Source organism: Pantherophis guttatus, chromosome 8 (genome assembly GCF_059756535.1).
Source record: "Pantherophis guttatus breed Tessera chromosome 8, ASM5975653v1, whole genome shotgun sequence".
Taxonomy (NCBI): domain Eukaryota; kingdom Metazoa; phylum Chordata; class Lepidosauria; order Squamata; family Colubridae; genus Pantherophis; species Pantherophis guttatus.
Genome location: NC_142070.1, coordinates 45269256 through 45290104, shown reverse-complemented (window position 1 = coordinate 45290104; position 20849 = coordinate 45269256). Strand labels below are relative to the sequence as shown.

Genomic DNA, 20849 nt, shown 5'->3' with positions numbered 1-20849 from the left:
CATGCGAACAACACCAGGGTGTCCCTCATGCAGCATTTCTAGAACTCTGTGCCTTAACTCTGTGCCTTAACCCTGTCTCCCCACAACAAGCAACCCCCCAACATTGACAATTCATTTTTTTTGTTAAAGTACAATTGGAAGTCACCACCGTCCACCTTGGTAGGCCAACCCCTCGTTACCCAGCCCATTACTGTGCGCAAAACAGAGTCTCTGGCAGAAACCCTCGCCACCTTGTTCGAAGAAATGGGGCCCAGGGAAACAATATCAAGCAGTAAAACCAGGGCTTCCGGGGTCGGGTTGTCCAACAATTCAGGCAAGGGACATCGGCTGAGGGCGTCAGCATGCCCTAAGGTTTTGCCCGGTCGGTGGAGCAGTCTGTACGAATATGCGGCTAAGAAAATGGACCATCTGGTCATCCGGGGGGAGAGAGCCACCGGGGTCGGTTTATCTCCAGCCAAAAGTCCCAAAAGAGGCTGGTGGTCTGTAATGAGTTCAAAGGTGCGGCCAAACAAATACTCGTGAAATTTTTTGACCCCTGCTACAGCCGTTAGTGCCTCCCTATCTAGCTGGCTATAGTTCCTTTCAGCACTAGACAGAGTGCGAGAGTAATAGGCGATGGGCGCCTCTAACCCATTCGGCAGTCTATGGCTTAAAACTGCGCCTACGCCAAAGGGGGAAGCATCACAGACCAATACTAGAGGTAGTTCAGAATTGTACTGGATGAGGAAACTGTCCTCAGACAAAAGTCTCTTTACTGTGTTGAATGCGGTCGCTTCTCGCTTGCCCCAAACCCACGGAACGTTTTTTCCCAGGAGCCTGTGCAGAGGCTCCGCAATGGTGGCTTTGTGTTTCAAAAACATCATATAGAAATTGAGAAGGCCCAGGAAAGCCTGCAGCTTGGATTTCGACTTGGGGGTGGGCGCGCTTTGGATAGCCCTAACTTTGCTTTCTGTGGGGTGAATGCCTGTGCCGTCGATTTTGTAGCCTAAGAATTCCACTGATAGAACCACTATCTTGCATTTATTTCATTTGAGTTTAAGTCCCGCTTCTCTGAATCTGGTTAGGACTTGTCTAACCCTCTGGCCCAACTGAACTTCATCTTGGCCACTAATCAAAACGTCATCGAAATACGGGATGACACCTGGGAGGCCTTGTAGAAGGCGCTCCATTGTGCTTTGAAAGAGTCCAGGGGCGATGCTGACCCCAAACTGAAGCCTGGTGCATTTAAAGGCACCTCTGTGAGTTACTGTTGTCTGTGATTCTGCCGTAGTGTCATCTACTGGCAGTTGCTGGTACGCCTGCGCAAGGTCTAGTTTTGCGAATAGCTTGCCAGGCCCCAGGGAGTGTAGTAGATGGTGGACTATTGGAACCGGATAGGCGCTCTGCTGCAACGCCTTGTTAATCGAACACTTATAGTCAGCGCAAATTCTAATTGAGCCATCCGATTTGACTGGCGTGACTGTTGGGGTTTCCCACTTAGCGTGATCCACGGGAACTAGCACCCCTTGCTTAATGAGCTTGTCGAGCTCCGCATCAATTTTGGGCTTTAAAGCAAAGGGAACTCGCTTTGCTTTCAGTCTAATTGGCGCTACGTTGGGGTCTAAATTAAAAGATATGGGGGTCCCCACGTACTTGCCTAGAGTCTCTTCGAAAACGTCCCGAAACTCGTGGAGCAGAGTTTCTTTAAGTGATGATCCGCTAATGCTGTGAACGCCCATGAAGCCCATGCCGAGGGCCCGGAACCATTTCATGCCCAGTAGACTTGGTAGGGGCTTGCTAATGATGGTCAGGGGCAGCTCTTTCTGGAACTTGCCATAGGTGACCCGGAACGTGCCCACGCCTTCAACGGGAACTCGGTTTCCCTGGTAGTCGAGTAGGCGGATTTTCTGATGGGACAGCTGGTTTTTCTGAAGCTTTGGCAGGAGTGCCTTGAGGGTTGACCAGGACATGATCGATAACGTAGACCCGGTGTCGATTTCCATTTCGCAGGATTTGCCGTTGATTTCTACTTTCGTGTAGACTTTCTCGTCGTCGGTTGTGCTGGCTTGGCCGATTCTCATGCAGTAGGTCTCCCGCTTTTGAGGTTTGCGCCATTTTCTCGCGCCATCATCTTTGATTGGCTGTTTTGAATGAGCCGGTTCTGGTTGGTCGCAGTAGTCACGTGGCTTTCGACTACACGGAAATTGAGCTCTGCAAACTCGTGTTAAATGGCCTTTCCTGTCGCAACGCCTGCAAATGGCTTCTCTGTATTTACACGATTGTCTCTTGTGATCCCTGCCACAGCTAGGGCAGTTCTCGTGGCGGCGGCTTTGTTCACTCAATTTCTTGTCTGTATGGAAGACGTCCTCGTCCGACTCTTCCTCTGTGCTGGTTCGCACCTCTTCTCTGTGGACGGGGGCTGTTTTTGGCCCGTCTTTGCTTGAACTTGATTGCTGCAGCGCTTCCGAAGCTTTCGTTGAGGCCTCGTGTGCTCGGGCTTCGTCTAGCGCGCCGGCTAGCGTTAGGTCTGGCTTGGCTAGAAGACGCCTTTGTAACCGGGTATCTCGAACCCCGCAAATCAATTGTTCAAGCAGCGCGTCATCTAAGTCTCTGTAGTCACAATGCGTTGCGGCTTTTCGAAGTGCGGCCACATAAGCGCTGACCGGCTCACCTTCTTTTTGAACTCGTTGCTGGAGTTCGTAGCGCTGAATGAATTTAGACGGAACTGGAGTGTAGTGGGCTCTCAGGTTGGCCTGGAAGACGTCCCAGGGAACCGTCTGGACTGGGGTTGGCTCGCAGAGTGATTCGGCCATCTCGAACACGACTGGCCCGCAGTGGCTTAAGAACAGGGCCCTTTTCCTGTTTGCTGAAAGCCCTTGCATTTCGCTCTCTTCCAGGGAGCACTCGAACCTGGTCAGATACGATCCCCACTTCTCTCGGGTCGGGTCGAAGGGTTTTGGCGGAACGTAGGCAGACATGCCGTGTCTCCGTGTTCGCTAGTCACCCTGGCTGAAACTTCACGCTCTTTTTGAATCGCCTCTTGTGGCCTCTATCCCATCCTCGTCGCCAATGTTGTAGCGCGGGAATAACGAGAGGCACAAGCAGGCTAGTAACAACAGCTCTTTAATTCAGGGTGAGACTTCAGCAAAAACTCACAGGCAACAGCCCTCTTTATATACTTTTCAGGGGCAACCAAGAACCAATTAGAATTCACTGTGCATTTGAATTTTCCGCACAAAATAGATACATACATAACACTGGCGTTATGGCAAAGAGGCAGGCCAGCCATGGACTACATTTGTGAATTCCAATGGCTGTCTGGTAAGCTGCGGGGTTGGCCAGAACGGCTGCTGGTGCACCAATTTAAGACAGACCTTGACCTCACATATGCCAGGCCTGTGTCTACCGGGGCTTACCTCCCCACTTGAGTGCCTGGTACCAAGCAGCTACGGAACTGGAGGTGGAGCTACATGACTATAGGCCAAAAGGGGAAGTGCCCGTGAGGCCATGATGGTTCCCGGACCATACCACCTGTAGCATTCCAGGGCCTCCACCCCCTTGGGTGGCCCAACCAGAGAAGGTTGCGCCCACCCGGCCACCTATGCTATGTTTTTGGTGCGGGAAACTGGGCCACCGGGCAGCTGAATGCACCACCCCTGCTCCAAAAGCAAAAGCACACCTCTGCAACACGCTCATCGATTCGGGGTGTACCCAATGCCTGATGAGCTTAGCAACAGCTGCCAATTTAGGGGTGAGGGTGAAAAACTGTCAAGGCCCATGTGATTTGAGCAGGTAGATGGATCGCTGTTGGGTGGCGCCCCGGCTACACATGTCACAGAATGGATGAAGCTGGAGTTTAGCCAGCATTGGGAACTGATCTGCTTTATAGTGGTCCTGAAAATGATGGAGGAAGTAATCCTGGGGCTCACGTGGCTGGATAAGTGGGGCCCAACCATCTGATGCTGGGGATTGTCGATACCTGTGTATAGGGGTCAGCCCCAACCCACCGCAAAATGAACAACTGCGGTCGGGGGGATTCAGTAAAGTGTGAAACCCAAGTCTCAGGGCCAAAGCCACAGGAGAGGCAATGGCCTTCCCAGCACTATACAGAGATATAGCCAAAGTTTTAAGTGAGAAAGAGTGTAATGTCCTTCTTCCCTACCCTCCAACAGACTGTGCTATAGAAATACCCAGGAGAGGTCTCATGGTGTCCTTTGCCTTCCAGGTGTTGTCCCGTGGTAGGGGGGGCCGCATGTCATCCCTGGGTCACCAGCCCGCCGGGGCTGCCATTTAGGCAGGGAAGGAGAGCTGCCAGCTGGGTCGCGCGTCCACATCCTCCGAAACCACACCCAACGAATGCCCACCAACAGCCCGGAAGCCACACAGCTGAGCCTTACAGAGGGTGTACACGCCGTGGGGCCCCTGCCAAGCTGCGGGGAGGACAGGCACATCCCCAAAAAGCCTGCCACATCTATGGAGCCTGCAGAAGGCCAGCTGGGCTGCGGGATTCATACACAGCTGGTTGCAAGGAGGGAGGGAAGCTTCAGAGGATGGCAGTGGGAATGGAGGCCAGGATGGATGCGGCAGTGATGGAGGAGTATAATTTTAAAAGAGAAAAAATAAATCAAATTAAAATACAAAGTAATTATGTTAGCAATTTACAAAATCCCTGTCATGTGCCCCTCAAAAACCATGTGGAGTGAAACTTTGTAGCCCTTATATCTCACACTTATCTTTTGTGAAGAAAGACAAAATGGCCACAGTCAATAAATGCTGGGAAAAGGTAGCAGGGAGGAATTGGAGAACATGTAAAATCTGGACCTATTCTCTAGGAACATGAACTTGTTTGCTATTGCTATCTTTTAGGATGTTTTTGCACCAATTTGACTTTATAGCCATGGATTTCCAAGTGGTATACTTATACCACTTATAGTATAATATTCTAAATATTAACCAGATCTAATCCAGTATAATGTTAACCAAAGTCAGCTATATGGGGCTGTTGTGACTTCAAAACCATAGCTTGGCTAAATATGTGCCTCCCAGTGTATGCAGAAATAATAATTTGTATCTGTGCATAGGATGCCAGTCAGAGTGCAAGCTGTGCAGCAGATATTCTTTTTATGCAGTTGAAGTAACAGAGATTAGGCAATATTAACAATTTCCAATCGAATAATCTTATTAGTCCTTTGCAGTAGAATCCCCAAAGAATCTTGTAATGCCTTAAAATTAGCAAGTTTAATTTTGGTTGAGCACAATGTACTTCATCAGAAACACAATTTGCTTCATCAAGTGCCATTAAATCACTCGTTCTACCATCACTTAAACATGTTAATCAATAACATCTGAGTGTTTTCTTTGCTATCTCTGGAACTATAAGGTAGACATCCTAATTTTAAAAGGCTTAATTCCATTGCTACTGCACAGCTAATCTTTTACCTAGCACTATTATTCTTGTTTAAAACAAGTCTTTTATTTCTTTTATTTACAGGAAAGAAAAACTCATCACTCATTGCTTGCAATAAGCACATATGAATTTTATTAGAATCAGAAGCTTAGGAAAGAAAATAGATCCAACTGTTTAGAACTATCTAGAACTATTGTTAATGATCCCCAGGAAAACTATATATTTTATTCAAAGCAGTTAACTCAAAGAATGGTTATCAATTCCATGTTATAGCATTTCTGTTTAGCTTAAGACAGTAAAGAGAAATACTCTTCATTACAGAGTGATTTTTGCCTTGAATTTTCTCTAGATTGATTGAAGTACCTTACAGCAGTTACCCAACCTTTCTGGGTTGGTGGTCCGGGGGGGAGGAAGAAGTTTTGTGGGAGGGGCAGGCACCAACCTGAGTGGGGCCAAGAGCACTTGCAATGCTCAAACAAGTGGGGCCACCAGCGCTCATGTGAGTGGAGCCCCGAGCGCTCACATGAGTGGGGCCCTGAACACCCACGACACTTGTGCGAGTGGGGCCTCAAGCGGTTGCCATGTGCAAGTGGGACTGTGCACGCATGCACACACACCAGTCAGCCGCTCGCACAGTCCAGTTGCAAATAGGCTGTGGCCTGATAGTGGGCCATGGCTCACAGGTTAAAGACCCCTGCCTTACAGTGTTAGATTGTATTTATCATTTTTTGTATTTGCCCAATTTTTTTGAAGAAAAAGTGTTTTTTCCTAAAGAAGAATGTGTCATTTATAAATATGAGTGTTAGCAACCGTTAAAAATGCCACAGAATAAGATATTTTTTATCATCGAACTAATCCTTCTCATGAACTGGAGGATTGGGCTTTCTGACTTCTCCTAATCCATATGGGGAACTGGATCTATGGACTCGAGGCCGGTGGGAGTCGGTGTATGGCTGCCTTCACTCCCAGGTTTCCATCAAAGTTTTATTGGTCAGCCTTTGTGAGAGGACGGTCGGCCAAGAAATTTCCGGGGGTCGGATGGCATATCTCCCTCTCCACTGCTGTGAGAGGGCAATGGAATTCGGCTGCCTGTGCCATGGACTGGAACTTTTCCCCCTGTATTATAACATCATGGTGGTCTCCCGACCATGGACTATCCTCACCCCTGACGATTTAATGTACTCAGTGTCTGAACTCCTTGCCCTGCGAGATTCCCCCCTCTCGCAGGTTTGGCCCTCCACTCTATCGAGGGCCTATCTCGATGACAGATTTTGGAATCCTGAGAGATGGCATGGTGCGAGGAAGGGCTTGTGGGGTTTTTTAGGAAAGTGTTTTAATAAGATTTTAAAGGGGTCGGGGAGGGGGTCTTTTAACAATTTTTTAAGGGGAACTGGGAGGACGACCAAAGGGGATGGGGGGGGGGAAATCCACTAAGGTCAGAGCCGAGCCTGGCACGGGGCAACGGTTTGGAGGGTGCAGGATGAGGGATTGGGGAGGGGATGGAGGGCTATACCAATGAGGGGTGTACCATCAGCACGGTGGATGGGAGGGGCAGATATGGCAGGAGCAGGAGACCATATCACATGTCGGGGGTGCGCACTCGCTGTTTGAGAGCTATTGCGCACCCCGGTCTCCAAGGCTCCCCTCGGATACTAGGTGGCTCAGATACTCAGGACCTGGGCCTTCGGCTGATGCTGTGCAATGCCAGGTCCGTGGTAAATAAGGCCCCCCTCATTCACGATCTTATACAGGAGGGGGGAGCGGACCTGGCGGGTATTACGGAGACCTGGTTGGGCCCGGAGGGAGGGGTCCCTCTGGTTGAGATGTGCCCACCAGGCTTCAGAGCATTCCATCAGCCGAGGGCCCAGGGGAGGGGCGGGGGGGTGGCGGTTATTATTAACGAGGGTCTTAGTCCGAGGGAGACCACTGTGCCACAGATTGCCGGATGTGAATCCCTCTTTGTGAGATGGGGTCATGGGGTTCAGATGGGCTTGTTGCTTGCGTACCTGGCTCCCTGCCGCGCGGCAACGGCCCTGCCCGAGCTCCTCGACGTGATAGCCATGGTGGCAGTTGATACACCCAGGCTTATGGTCATGGGTGATTTCAACTTGCCATCCATCGGTGAAACGTCTGAGACGGCTCGGGAGTTCATGGCTTCCATGACGGCCATGGACCTGACCCAACTAGTTCATGGCCCCACCCACGGGGGAGACACACTCTGGACTTGATTTTTGTCTCTGGCCAGTGGTTGAGTGATCTTATTATAGGGGATATAGACATGGAACCCTTGTCATGGTCAGATCACTCGCTCCTTTGCCTGGACCTTCGAACCGCTACACCCTGCTGCAGGGAGGCAGAGCCAATAAGATGGGTCCGCCCCAGGCGCCTGATGGATCCTGATAGGTTCCAGATGGAGCTTGGGCCATTTCCTGAGGATCTAGCACATGACTCGGCTGAGGACCTGGTAGCCGCCTGGGATCGGGCAGCTGGTGGGGCCTTGGACCGAGTGGTGCCTTTGCGGCCTCTGACCCGGTGCCGATCCCGCGCAGCTCCTTGGTTTACTGAGGAGCTGAGGGAAATGAAGTGCCGGAAAAGACGCCTGGAGAGCGGTTGGAGGGCCAGTCTTGCTGAATCTGATCGAACACTGGTAAGGTCACATATTAAGGCCTACCTAGTGGCGATAAAGATGGCAAAGTTTAATTACTTTTCCGCCTCTATTGCATCATCAGGGAATCGTCCGGCCGCCCTGTTTAGGGTGACCCGCTCCCTGTTCCATCCGGGAGAGCAGGAGGATCCCCTGGAAGGCAGGGCGGAGGATTTCGGACAATACCTGTATGACAAAATCGCTCAGATCCGGGGGGATTTGGACTCTGACTGTGTAGATCAGGGCAGGGTGACGAGGAATAGTCTTGAGAATGTTATCTGGGAGGAGTTTGATGCTGTGACTCCCGATGATGTGGACAGGATTTTGGGGAGACTTAGTACGGCCACATATTTACTGGACCCGTGTCCCTCCTGGTTGGTACTGGCTTCCCGGGAGGTTACACGAGGCTGGCTCCAGGGTGTTATCAATGCTTCGTTGAGTGAGGGTTACTTCCCTGCTGCCTTGAAAGAGGCGGTGGTGAGACCTCTCCTCAAGAAGCCGTCCCTGGATCCGGCAATTTTGGCCAACTATCGTCCTGTCTCCAACCTTCGCTTTATGGCGAAGGTTGTTGAGAGTGTGGTCGCGCGACAGTTTCCACAATTCCTGGAGGAAACATCTTATCTAGATCCGTTCCAGTCGGGTTTCAGGTCTGGGCACAGCACGGAAACGGCATTGGTCGCATTGGTTGATGATCTCTGGAGGGCTCGGGACAGGGGTTGCTCCTCTGTTCTGGTCCTGTTAGACCTCTCAGCGGCTTTTGATACCATCGACCAGGTATCATGCTGCACCGGCTGGAAGAGTTGGGGGTGGGAGGCACCGTATTGCGGTGGTTCTCCTCCTTTCTCTCCGACCGGTCGCAGTTTGTGTTGGCAGGGGGGCAGAGGTCGACCTTGAGGCCTCTCGTCTGTGGAGTACCGCAGGGATCAGTCCTCTCGCCCCTTCTGTTCAACATTTATGGGAAGCCGCTGGGCAAGATCATCCGTGGCTTCGGGGTGAGATACCATCAGTACGCTAATGACACCCAGCTGTACATCTCCACCCCAGGCCACCCCAACGATGCCCTTGAACTGATGTCTCAGTGCCTGGAGGCTGTGTGGATCTGGATGGGGAGGAACAGGTTCAAGCTCAACCCTTCCAAGACTGAGTGGCTGTGGCTCCCGGCATCCCGATATAGTCAGTTGACTCCATCACTATTGGGGGTGAGTCCTTGGCCCCCACAGAAAGGGCTCGCAATCTGGGAGTCCTCCTGGATATGCAGCTGTCCTTGGAGGAACATCTGACGGCTGTAACCAGGGGACCTTTTATCAGGTTCGCCTGATTCGCCAGTTGCGGCCCTTTCTTGATCGGGATTCCCTGTGCACAGTCACTCACGCCCTCGTCACCTCTTGCCTTGACTACTGCAATGCTCTCTACATGGGGCTCCCCTTGAGGGGCACCCGGAGGCTCCAGCTGGTCCAGAACGCAGCAGCGCGGGTAGTGATGGGAGCAGCATGGCGCTCCCATGTAACACCGCTCCTGCGCGACTGCACTGGCTCCCGGTGGTCTTCCGGGTGCACTTCAAGTTGTTGGTTATCACCTTTAAAGCGCTCCATGGCATAGGGCCTAGCTATCTTCGAGACCGCCTGCTGCTACCGACGACCTCCCAGCGACCCGTGCGCTCCCACAGAGAGGGCCTCCTCAGGGTGCCATCAGCCAAACAATGTAGGCTGGTGACCCCCAGGGGGAGAGCCTTCTCTGTGGGGGCACCTACCCTCTGGAATCAGCTGCCCCCAGAGATAAGGAGAATCCAAGACCTCAGTGCCTTCTGCCGTGCCCTTAAAACCCACTTTTTCCAGCAAGCAGGGCTGGCTTAGGAAGAAATTTTTTAAAATTTTTAAATGTTTAATTGGTTTGTGGTTTTTTTTAAATTTTGGACCAAATTTATATAGATTTTAATTGTTTTTAATATTTGTATTTCATGTTTTTAATTCTGGCTGTGCCCCGCCCTGAGTCCTCAGGGAGAAGGGCGGTATATAAATTGAAAATAAATAAATAAATAAATAAATAAATAAATATTTCTGTTATCACTGTTAGTCTTAAAGTGTTCCTAGTAATAGCAGTTCTGCTGTCGCATAACTAGAGTGCTAACTGCCCTGCTACCTAAGAAAACCTGAATTATGTCTGACCCATCTCAATTGCTTTTATCTGAAGGAAAGCAAGGTTGCGGGAAATGTTCTGCAGATGCTCACAGTGTGTCATATTCAGCTTTGAGTTAGCTATCTTGAAGTGGAAGTGAAACCTTTTTCTTTAATGCAGGCAGAACTGGCATTCATCCTGCTGCTTCATGGATATAGAAGTACATTAGCCTGCTGTTAGGAATGGATGGCCTGCAAAATCTCCACGAGGCTGAAATTCTTCCATATAGCCTTAATTCATATACCTGTTGACCATGCTGTTTCTCTGAACAGCTGCAGAATGAAAATCATCTTTAGAAAACATGCTTTAGAAATAGTTCTTATAAAGATCCTTATTTTTTTTTCCTAACCTAGTATGTATTTATTTCAAAGAGTTCCTTGCCAGGTTTTCAAATTTTGGATGGCCATATCTGATTTTGTTTTCTTCACATTCGGAGACAAGTGTTGTGGCTGTATGAGCTCTCACAGAGAGGTGGAAATAAATATAATGTTTGATTTTGAGTCAGTTAGTACTGAATCCCCATCCCCATCTCTTGCCTTGAAAATGCTTTGTCCTTGTCCAGCAATCACAAGGACAGTGTTGCTGTGGGCCACGTTTTAGGACTCTGCGGGCTATTCTTGCAGTTTGGGCCACATATTGAGCAATCTCAACTTAAACCTACTGGGCAATTACCTGAAATGTGTTCAGATATGGTTTTTTCTTGTAAGATTATTTTCCATTACAGTTAGTGCTGTTCTTAAAGTAGAATCACAGCAAATACATCAGTTCCCTGACTTTAGTCTCTTTGACTATTGATTTGTTATGAATCGCATTTGCTACTTTGTGTTTGCTTCTATTAAACAAACTTACTTTGCATATATAGGCACAATTAGCTTGAAAAGATATAGGAACAAGATATATCCTGTTTTGTGTAGAATTCTTCTAAAATTCTGGGTTTGAGTTTCCTTCTCAGAATGTTCAGTGGATAGACACAAGGTGCCCCACATTTACCATTCCAGCTGAAATTTGAGATGCACAATTTAGTATCTTTAATGCACAAGGAGAAATGAAATTAAATCAATCATAAATTTAGTTAACCAACTTAAACCAGGAAAGGTGCCTGGTAATGATTACCTAATATCCGTAACTTAGATTGGTGGAGTCCAGTACTAGTTTTCCTTTTCTGTTTTATTGATTAGACTACAATGGTTCCAAAAGGTTGAGGGCACAGCTCTTATGATCCTTATTTATAAAGAGGGGAAAAGAGACTTATCAGATAATTATCAATTTATTAAGAATCATCAGCAAATTGGACAGTAAATATAAATGCAAAATTGATGATTTGTTTGAAAACAACAAATTTTCGCAGAGGAAAAGATTGGCTTTAGAGCTAATTTCCTGTATATTCTGCTGTCATCATATAACAGTGATGGCTAACCTTTTCTGGACTGAGTGCCCAAAGTGCACGTGCGCACAAATGCACACATGCGCCCAAACCCCAACATGCAATGTGTGTACCTGCCTCAGCCCCCATGTATGTGTGTGCAGCCCCCCGCATGCGCCTTGCCCCCATGCATGCGTGCAACCTCCTCAGTGCCTCCCCCACATGCGCACATGCGCACGCACCCCCGCACATGTGCGGCACACACCCAAAGACCAGCTGGCCGATGGAAGATGCACACGCATGCGCAGCAGAGCTGAACTGAGGCGACTGCTCACGTGCCATCAGAGAGGGCACTGCATGCCACCTCTGGCACACATGCCATAGGTTCACCATCACGGCTCTATAACATCTGGGCGAGGAGTATACAGCTCAAACAGGATCTGTTTTATATGCTGCTTTAATTAACTTTAGATTCGCCTTTGATTCAATATTGAGAATTAGGCTATGGGACAAATTGGTCAATTCCATGATAGATAATTCCCTATTATTCCTGATATACTAAAAATTCTATGTTAAAAATTAATTTTGTTCCACAAGGGTATTTAACTAAAACAGGTTGCTACAATAAGGGGAGTGAGCCAGGGTTTCATACAGGCACCTTTATTATTCAATGTTTATATAAATTCTTTGGTTGACCAATAGAATAGCCCTGACCTTTTCCCCAATGTTAGCTCAAGGGCATACGTGTACCAGTGATGTCATTCTGTATCAGACTTCAGTTGAGCTAAAATGCATTTTGAGATCCCTTACCATTTATTGCAAGGACAGAAAATTAGTAATTATGAAAAACAAAAGTCCTAGTATTTGCTAAACATCCCAGAATCTACCAACTATTAAGCAGTCACAAAAATGAGCAAACAAAGATTTTTAAATATAATAGAATTGCTTTTCAGGCCTTTGGTGAGAGAAGTGCTTGCTCAACCTATGTAGTCTATAATTCCCAAAATCAAAACTTTCTACTGTGTTTAAGAAGTTCCTTATCCATTCCTGCTGCTTTAAATTTATTCTTGACCAAAATATGCTGTCAGTTCCTATAGCTCAACTGAGCTCCATAGTAACTGCTCAGGATTAGACTTGACACCTTTGACAATAGCAAATAATTTCAATACTAAATGGAGGAGATACCTTGTTGAAAAATGATACTTCTGTGGATACTCCAGAGAAGCTCTTCTTTTCCTAGGGCACGAACAATTAAAAAGATACATGTACATACGCTGTGTTAGACACAGAAAAACAACTAGAATTTTCTCAACTACAGTACTCAAAAATATTTTCTGAAGTAGTTGATCTTCTTCACTCAGACCCGTGGCTTATTTAAATTCTATCAGTTTCCAAGCTAAGAAAGGCTCTAATTTAATGCTCTGCCATCTACTATCCTAGAAAGCATATACTGTATAAAAATAGTCTATACTAACCAGATCTGTGGCACAGGTGGTGTGGAATCTACTGCTTGTATTTTTTTTTATATTGCAGCTACTATCAGGAATTCAGGTTTGTTTCATTTACCTTCATATATCAAAATACCCCAGGTATATGAATTCTTTTTACATGCAGATCCTCCTTTCAGACCAATAAGACTGTACTTCTTAGATATTGCTAAATTGTATCCTACAGTTATTAAAACTAGACAGAGCTGGCCTCATCTGAGTATGTTTTCCAGACTTTCGCCATGTAACTTTAGTTACTGACAAGGTCACTGTTTTGAACAACACCATAATTTTACTCTCATCTTGTAGGTTATTCTAAGCAAAATTTCTGGGTCCCTTTTGTTTAACAATAGTATGTTATGTCTATATATCATATAGATATATGTACTATATTAGTACCTCCAAATCAGTGATGTTTCCTAGTGAGTGCCTGGATAAGTCGCTTCAGTTTTTAGGGTAAGATTTTTCAGAAGTGCTTCATCATTGCCTGCTTCCTAGGGCTTTGTGAGAGTGACAGGTCACTCTCTCAAGTTCACTCATGTGGCTTTGTGCCTCAGGCAGGATTAGAACTCACAGCCTCCCACTTTCTAAACTAATGCCTTAACTATCTCACCAAACTTGCTGTATATCATACCCACAAATAGAAAGTAATCAAAATTGATGCTGTCTGTATAGTGTGGTTCCTAGATTGTTTCTGTTTTGCTTTGTTTTTATGCTGAAATAAAGAATTGATAGATTGACCTAGTAGCTCAAGCTCTAACTTGATATTTCAGATTTAACTGCTTAATCAGAAGATTCTAAGGGAGCAGCTAAAAATCTCAAGAATATATAACAAAATTTTTAGAGACGCAGATCCTATTTTCCATAAAACCTATCTTTCAAAGTTTAATTCCCATCATTTCTTTTTGCAATATCAGAATAATTCTACTAAGCCTCTGACAGAGGAATGAATTGCAGTGGAAGGATAATAATATTTCTGTTTATCTTTATTCCAGAATGCTTAACACCAAATACATAGGCATTGCTGCATGAATTGACTTTTATTCTTATGGCAGCATGTTCCAAATATTTCCTATGACTCTTGTGAAACTGGGATTCTCCAACTGTAGTTGGATATTCTCTAACCACTACACTATGCTCATTCTCAATAAGTTCAATGTTAGGATAAAAAGGGCTGGAATCTTATGAGAAAATGGGGTAGGATAAAATAGGAGGATACACTTGCAATATTTTTATTTTTATTTTATTATTAGTCTTGGGCAGTCAGGTTTCATCCTTAAACTATACCTGACAAGAAATATGTAGAACTGTTTTTTTAAAGTTATAAAATCCTGCTTGTGGAAGATGGGATCCAAAATTATTCATGTATCTCCATTTGAATAATCAGGAGCTGAATTTCAGGGCACCTGGAAATCCTAAAAGTTACTTATGTAGAGGACGGGTGTCAACTCGATCGCATCATGTGATGTCACGTGACATATTATGACTTTTTTTGCCTTTGCGGAGCCAGGGTGGGCGTGTCCTGCGTGTGATGCATCTGGCCCACAGACCACCAGTTTGACACCCCTGATGTAGAGGAAGTGCCCTGATGTTTATTATTATGACATGGTTTTGTTATGTGGAGGTTTCATTGTGAATCTCATTAAGTAACACAAGTGTTTTATGTTTGCTATTACACTATTTTACATATTGGTCAAAGACCTTAATAAAAGTTTTCATTTTCATGTGAAAATGAAAGTACATCATCTTTGAGTTCTCTGGTTTTACATATCAGGACATAGTAAAAACCATCTGGTCTTTAGCAGTTTTTTAAAAGTAGGTAAATACAATCTTATATGAACAACAATAGGTGACATATTACACCATAATCATCATCATTTTACAAAAAGAAAGCCAAAATGGAGAAGCCATGTGTGAAAAACTAAATACATCTTTACTCTTCCATAGATATGAAGAGGCTAAGTGGCAGCCAGATGCTGCTAATCAAGTACCTTTGATCAATTGATCATCAGCAAGTGGGACTACCTCTATAAAAGCTGAAATTTTAGGAGTTTGCTGGTCTCCAGCATTGAAATGTGGGTTAACACAATGCCAAAAAATAAAGAAATCATCAATGATCTTAGAGAAGTAACTGTTACTGCCCATCAATCTGGGAAAAGTTGTAAGCCCATTTACAACTTATTTAAAGTCATTGTCCTATAGCAGGGATGTCAAACTTGCGGTCTGCGGGCCGGATGCATCATGTGGTAGCCCCACCCCACCCACTTTAGCAAAGGGGAAGAAGTCCTGATATGTCATGTGACGATGCTGTGACGACGCAAGTTTTACACCCCTGTTCTACAGTGAGGATGATTATTCACAAGTGCAAAACATTCAAGACTGTTGCCAATCTTCCCAGGAATGGATGTCCCAGCAAATTAACCCCAAGGTTGGATCATGCAATGCTCAGAGAAATTGCAAAAAATCCAAGATTTACATCTCAGACTACATGCCTCAGTTAGCTTGTTAAATATTGAAGTTCATGACAGTGCAATTAGAAAAAGACTGAACAAGTATGGTTTGTTTGGAAGGATTGCCAGGAAAAAGCCTCTTCTCTCTAAAGAGAACATGGTTGCATATTTTATATTTGCAAAATTTCATCTGAACAATCCTCAAGACTTCTGGAACACTATCTTTTGGACAGATGAGACCAAAATGGAGATGTTTGGCCACAATGCACACAGTGCCACACACTTTGTGAAAACCCAATACAGCTTATCAGCACAAACATCTACCAATTGTCAAGCACAGTGGTGGAGGAGTGATGATTTGGGCTTGTTTTGCAACTACAGGACCTGCGCACCTTGCAGTCATTGAGTTGACCATGAACTCCTATTCTAGAGTCAAATGTGAGGCCATCTGTCTGATAGCTAAAGCTTGGCCGATATTGGCTCATGCAACAAGACAATGATTCCAAGCACACCAGTAAATCTACAACAGAGTGGCTGAAAAAGAAAAGCATCAAGATGTTGCAGTGGCCCAGTCAAAGTCCAGATCTCAACCTGATTGAAATGCTGTGAGAGAGAGAGCTGTGCATAAACAAATGCCCACAAACCTCAATAAAGTGAAGCAATGTTGTAAGGAAAAGTGGATCAAAATTCCTCCACAACGATGTGAAAGACTGATAAAATCATACAGAAAATGATTACTTCAAGTTAGTGCTGCCAAAAGTAGTTCTATTGAATCATAAGGAATACTTAGTTTTTCACATATGGCTTCTCCATTTTGGCTTTTTTTTTTTTGTAAAATATATGATGACATGGTGTAATATGTCACTTGTTGTTCACCTGAGGTTATATTTACCTACTTTTAAGAACTGCTAAGGACCAGATGAGGAAGTACTTTCATTTTCACATGACATTACACACATACACACACACACACACCTACATTATTTATATAGAGAAGAACACTTGATTTCACTTAGGAGTCAACATCAGAAAGTTGAGTTGGCTTACTTTTCTTTTATGAACCTGTAAAAATGCATGAGCTTTTTTTCTCTATTTCTTTGAATTTTGAAAGATCTTTTCCACAGAAATGTGCACACCTAAAATATATTTTCTTAGCATTGACAAAGAAAAGACATTCTGATTATTACTCTCACTCTCTTTAGAGCTACTGTCTTATTTTCATTTGCCTCTTGAATTCACATCAAAACGTTGCACTAGAAAGATTAAGTGTGTGGAACTATCAAGCATTATTGGCAGTTTTTACCACCAGGGACCTTTCTCTGCCACAGCAGAAGCTAACCAAACATATGTTTAAAGACTATTGTAGCATATTTGAATTACTGTTTGCTCTGGATAATTTAAGTAGTCAAAAGTAGAGAAAAGTGTCTTAGTGGCGGTTGTGTAACTAATGTTTTTGGGGTGAGAGGAACTTAAATCAGTAGCTTAGATTAATGCCTTCTTGAGAGTTGTGAAGATGTAAAGTATCTCCTAAGAGCTATATGCTAGAATGCTTTTCATCAGCTGAAATTAAACCCATTGACTGAAATCTGTTAGAAATCTGAATCTTTCTCTGAAATTCCCCAGGTGTTAAAGCTTAAAAAAAAAAGGTTAGCCGAGTTAAGGGGAGCCCACTGAAACTCTGTTGTGTATTTCTTATAATTTATTAATAAAGACAAAATCTGTATTGTATAGGTCTTTTGGTATTACTTGGGAATCTAAGTTTACATTGAACAATTTGGCATTAATTTTTAATCTAAGAATGCAATGTTTATAGTGCAGTGTTTAAAGTTTACTAAAAAGTTTTCTTCAGTGCTGAATATCTAAATACATGGTATTTTAATCTTGAAATTTTCAGTGTAGTTTCAGAATTTTTTCCTCTGTTGTTGTTTTATTCAACAATAAGGAAGGCAAAGAACGTTCAAACTATCACACCATTTCACTCATTTCACATGCTAGTAAAGTTATGCTCAAAATCCTACAAGCGAAGCTCCAGCAATATGTCAATCGAGAACTACCAGAAGTACAGGCAGAATTTCGAAGAGGAAGTGGAACTAGAGATCAAATTGATCATGGAGAAAGCTAGGGAGTTTCAGAAAAACATCTACTTCTACTTTATTGACTATGCTAAAGCCTTTGAATGTGTGGATCACAGCAAATTGTGGCAAGTTCTTAAAGAGATGGGAGTACCAGACCATCTGATTTGTCTCTTGAGAAACCTATATGCGGGTCAAGAAGCAACAGTGAAAATTGGACATGGAACCACTGATTGGTTCAAAATTGGGAAAGGAGTCCGGCAAAGCTGTATACTGTCACCCTGCCTATTTAATTTATATGCAGAGCATATCATGAGGAAGGCGGGGCTAGATGAATCACAAGTTGGAATTAAGATTGCCGGAAGAAATATCAACAACCTCAGATATGCAGATGATACCACTCTAATGGCAGAAAGTGAAGAGGAAATAAAGAGCCTCTTGATGCGGGGGAAGAAGGAGAATGCAAAAGTTGGCTTTAAAGTCAACATTAAGAAAACTAAAATCATGGCATCTGGCCCTCTCAATTCCTGGCAAATAGATGAGGAAGAAATGGAAGTAGTGACAGATTTTATTTTCCTGGGCTCCAGCCAAGAAATTAAAAGACACTTGCTCCTGGGGAGGAAAGCTATGGCAAATCTAGACAGCATACCAAAAAGCAGAGACATCACCCTACCAAAAAAAATGTGTATAGTCAAAGCTATGGTTTTCCGAGTTGCAATGTATGGCTGTGAAAGTTGGACCATAAGGAAGGCTGAGCGCCAAAGAATTGAGGCCTTTCACTATGGTGCTGGAGAATACTCCGGTGAGTCCCTTGGACTGCAAGGCAATCAAACTGATCAGTCCTAGAGGAGATCAACCCTGACTGCTCTTTAGAAGGCCAGATCCTGCAAATGAAACTCAAATACTTTGGCCACCTAATGAGAAGGAAGGACTCACTGGAGAAGAGCCTAATGCTGGGAAAGATTGAGGGCAAAAGAAGAAGGGGACGACAGAGAATGAGGTGACTGGATGGAGTCACTGAAGCAGTATGCGTGAGCTTAAATGGACTCCAGAGGATGGTAGAGGACAGGGAAGCCTGGAGGAAAATTGTCCGTGGGGTCACAATGGGTCGAACACAACTTTGCAACTAACAACAACAAAAGGGAGGCAACATTTTGATTTCTATTTATTTTCATTTTCAATAGCAAAGATAGGAAGCAAATGAGGTGCAGGCATACACTAGATTTCCTTCACCTTTGATCTTATTACAAAATAAAAGTTTCTAAATTGATTATGGAGTTGTCTCTCCTTTCTGATCCTCTCAAACTGCTTGGGCAAACAACTGTTATACACAAGCTAATGCCAGTGCTTAAAATGCATTTTGGATTGATATAGATGTGACTTATATAGACTCCAGTCTGAATGAATTCTCAAGAAATAGTTTTGCAAAAGGTAAACAGACAATTTATGTACATAAATTCACACATTCTCCAGTACAGTTGAATGACGGCACTTTTATTTTCTCTATTAAAGTTTGCTTTCATTTTCCTAAATAGGATTCAAATAAATGAAACAAAGAAAAGAAATAGGGAGCAAGAAATAAAGCTATTTACAAATAATCAGAAACAACAAAACTCAAAAAAGCATTAATTATTGCCGGGTCTGAGTTGATATTGTACTTTTTGAATCAGCTTAAAATATGTGTCAAAGAATACAAGTAAAAATGATTCTTTTCTCTAAGACATGTACAAATGTTTTCCTAAGGCCATGATGGTGAACCTATGTCCCCAGTTCAGCACCTCGCACGCATGCACAGGGGATGGGGCGTATGCGCAGGGACCATACGCACATTGCATTTTGGGGGTTCAGGCAGGTGGGCGCATGCACTTTGGGCACTCAGTCTGGAAAAGGTTAGCCATCACTGTCCTAAGATATTTGATAAATAACTTAGTTTAACATGTCAACACCTAATAACAATTTGTTGCTTATGCATGTACCAAAATAAAAGTGGATGGTGGGTTTTTTGTTTTGTTTTGTTTTAGATTTAAGACACTAACAGATTTAAGGGGTCTTAACTGAATGGAAGCGTTTCTTGTTGTACCTTTACAGAAACTACACAGATAGAAGATCCAAGAAAGCAGTGGCGACAAGAACAAGAAAAAATGTTAAAAGATTATCTTACTGTAGCTCAAGATGCACTTAGCACTAAGAAAGAACTTTTCCATGTGAAAGAACAGAGGCTGGCTCTTGCCTTGGGTGAATATGTACGGCTGAATGATGTTTACAAGGAAAAATCAAGCTCATATACAAGTCGTATGTATCAAAGACATATGTATGATATGTGAAATATACTATCCCTCTCTTTTCATGTTTTTTAAAAGATCTGGGTTATCTTCAAGAAACAATTGTGGCCAGCCGTAGTTAAACTATCCCAGTCCTGGGAGCTGCAGAAACTGATTTGGGAAGGGTAAATCAGAGGGTCCTTATATTCTAACCAGTTCAGTTTTACAGAGAATTTGAACATTTCTTTATCTGTATCAAATACATACAGGTAGTCCTCCAATTACAACCACAATTGGGCCCGTAATATTAGTCGTTGAGCAAAATGATCATTAAATGAGATGCTACATGACTGTTTTACTCAATGACTGTATTCCCTGCTTTCCTAGTTGCAATTGTTAAGTGGAGTGCCTGAGCCTCCCACCATACCCAGGAAGCCTTCTGTCTCTTCCCAATGGTCTCAGCTCCATTGGGAAAAACAATCACAAAAATTATGGCATTCACTAGTGTTTTCACCAGATGTGAGGCCCATTCCTTCAGCACGCCAAGGGATTTCACCTCCACAATAAACCAAAGGGATACCAATAAACCTTTGGTACACTTGAAGAATGGACCTTCAAATCTGCAAAACTGTGAGCAAATGCCATCATTCTGAAAGGCTCAGAATGCTTGTGTTAGCTAGCATGTTTCCATCTGAAAGGACAGAAATCTGTTTATTGATTTATTATTTCTAAAATTTATTGGCTGCCCATCTTACCTCAAGGTAACTCTAGATAACTTACAATCATAAAAGATAAAAATTATAAAAACTAAAAATATAAATAAGTTAGTACAAAAAATCAAACACTGCGGCACAATTAAAAGATGAAGGTGGAAGCAGGATGGTGGGGAGGTGGTATCTGATGTTAATAAACCACATCCACTGTGGTGCTCACTGTTAGAGGCCCCAAGCTAACCGGTAGAGTCAGGTCTTTAGGCTCTTACAGAAGGTCAGGACAATTGGAGCCGACCTC

General features: G+C 44.2%; 1 protein-coding gene across 5 annotated transcripts in view; it reads left to right on the top strand.

Annotated features, from left to right (window-relative positions):
- The window catches only part of WWC2 (WW and C2 domain containing 2), a 153119-nt gene that overhangs the window by 64253 nt on the left and 68017 nt on the right, over positions 1-20849 (top strand). For all 5 annotated transcript variants that reach the window (XM_087874725.1, XM_034401374.3, XM_034401375.3 and 2 more), the window contains one exon: positions 19666-19869. In XM_087874725.1, coding sequence (XP_087730851.1) covers positions 19666-19869 — 204 coding nt within the window. The remainder of the gene's footprint in view (positions 1-19665; positions 19870-20849) is intronic.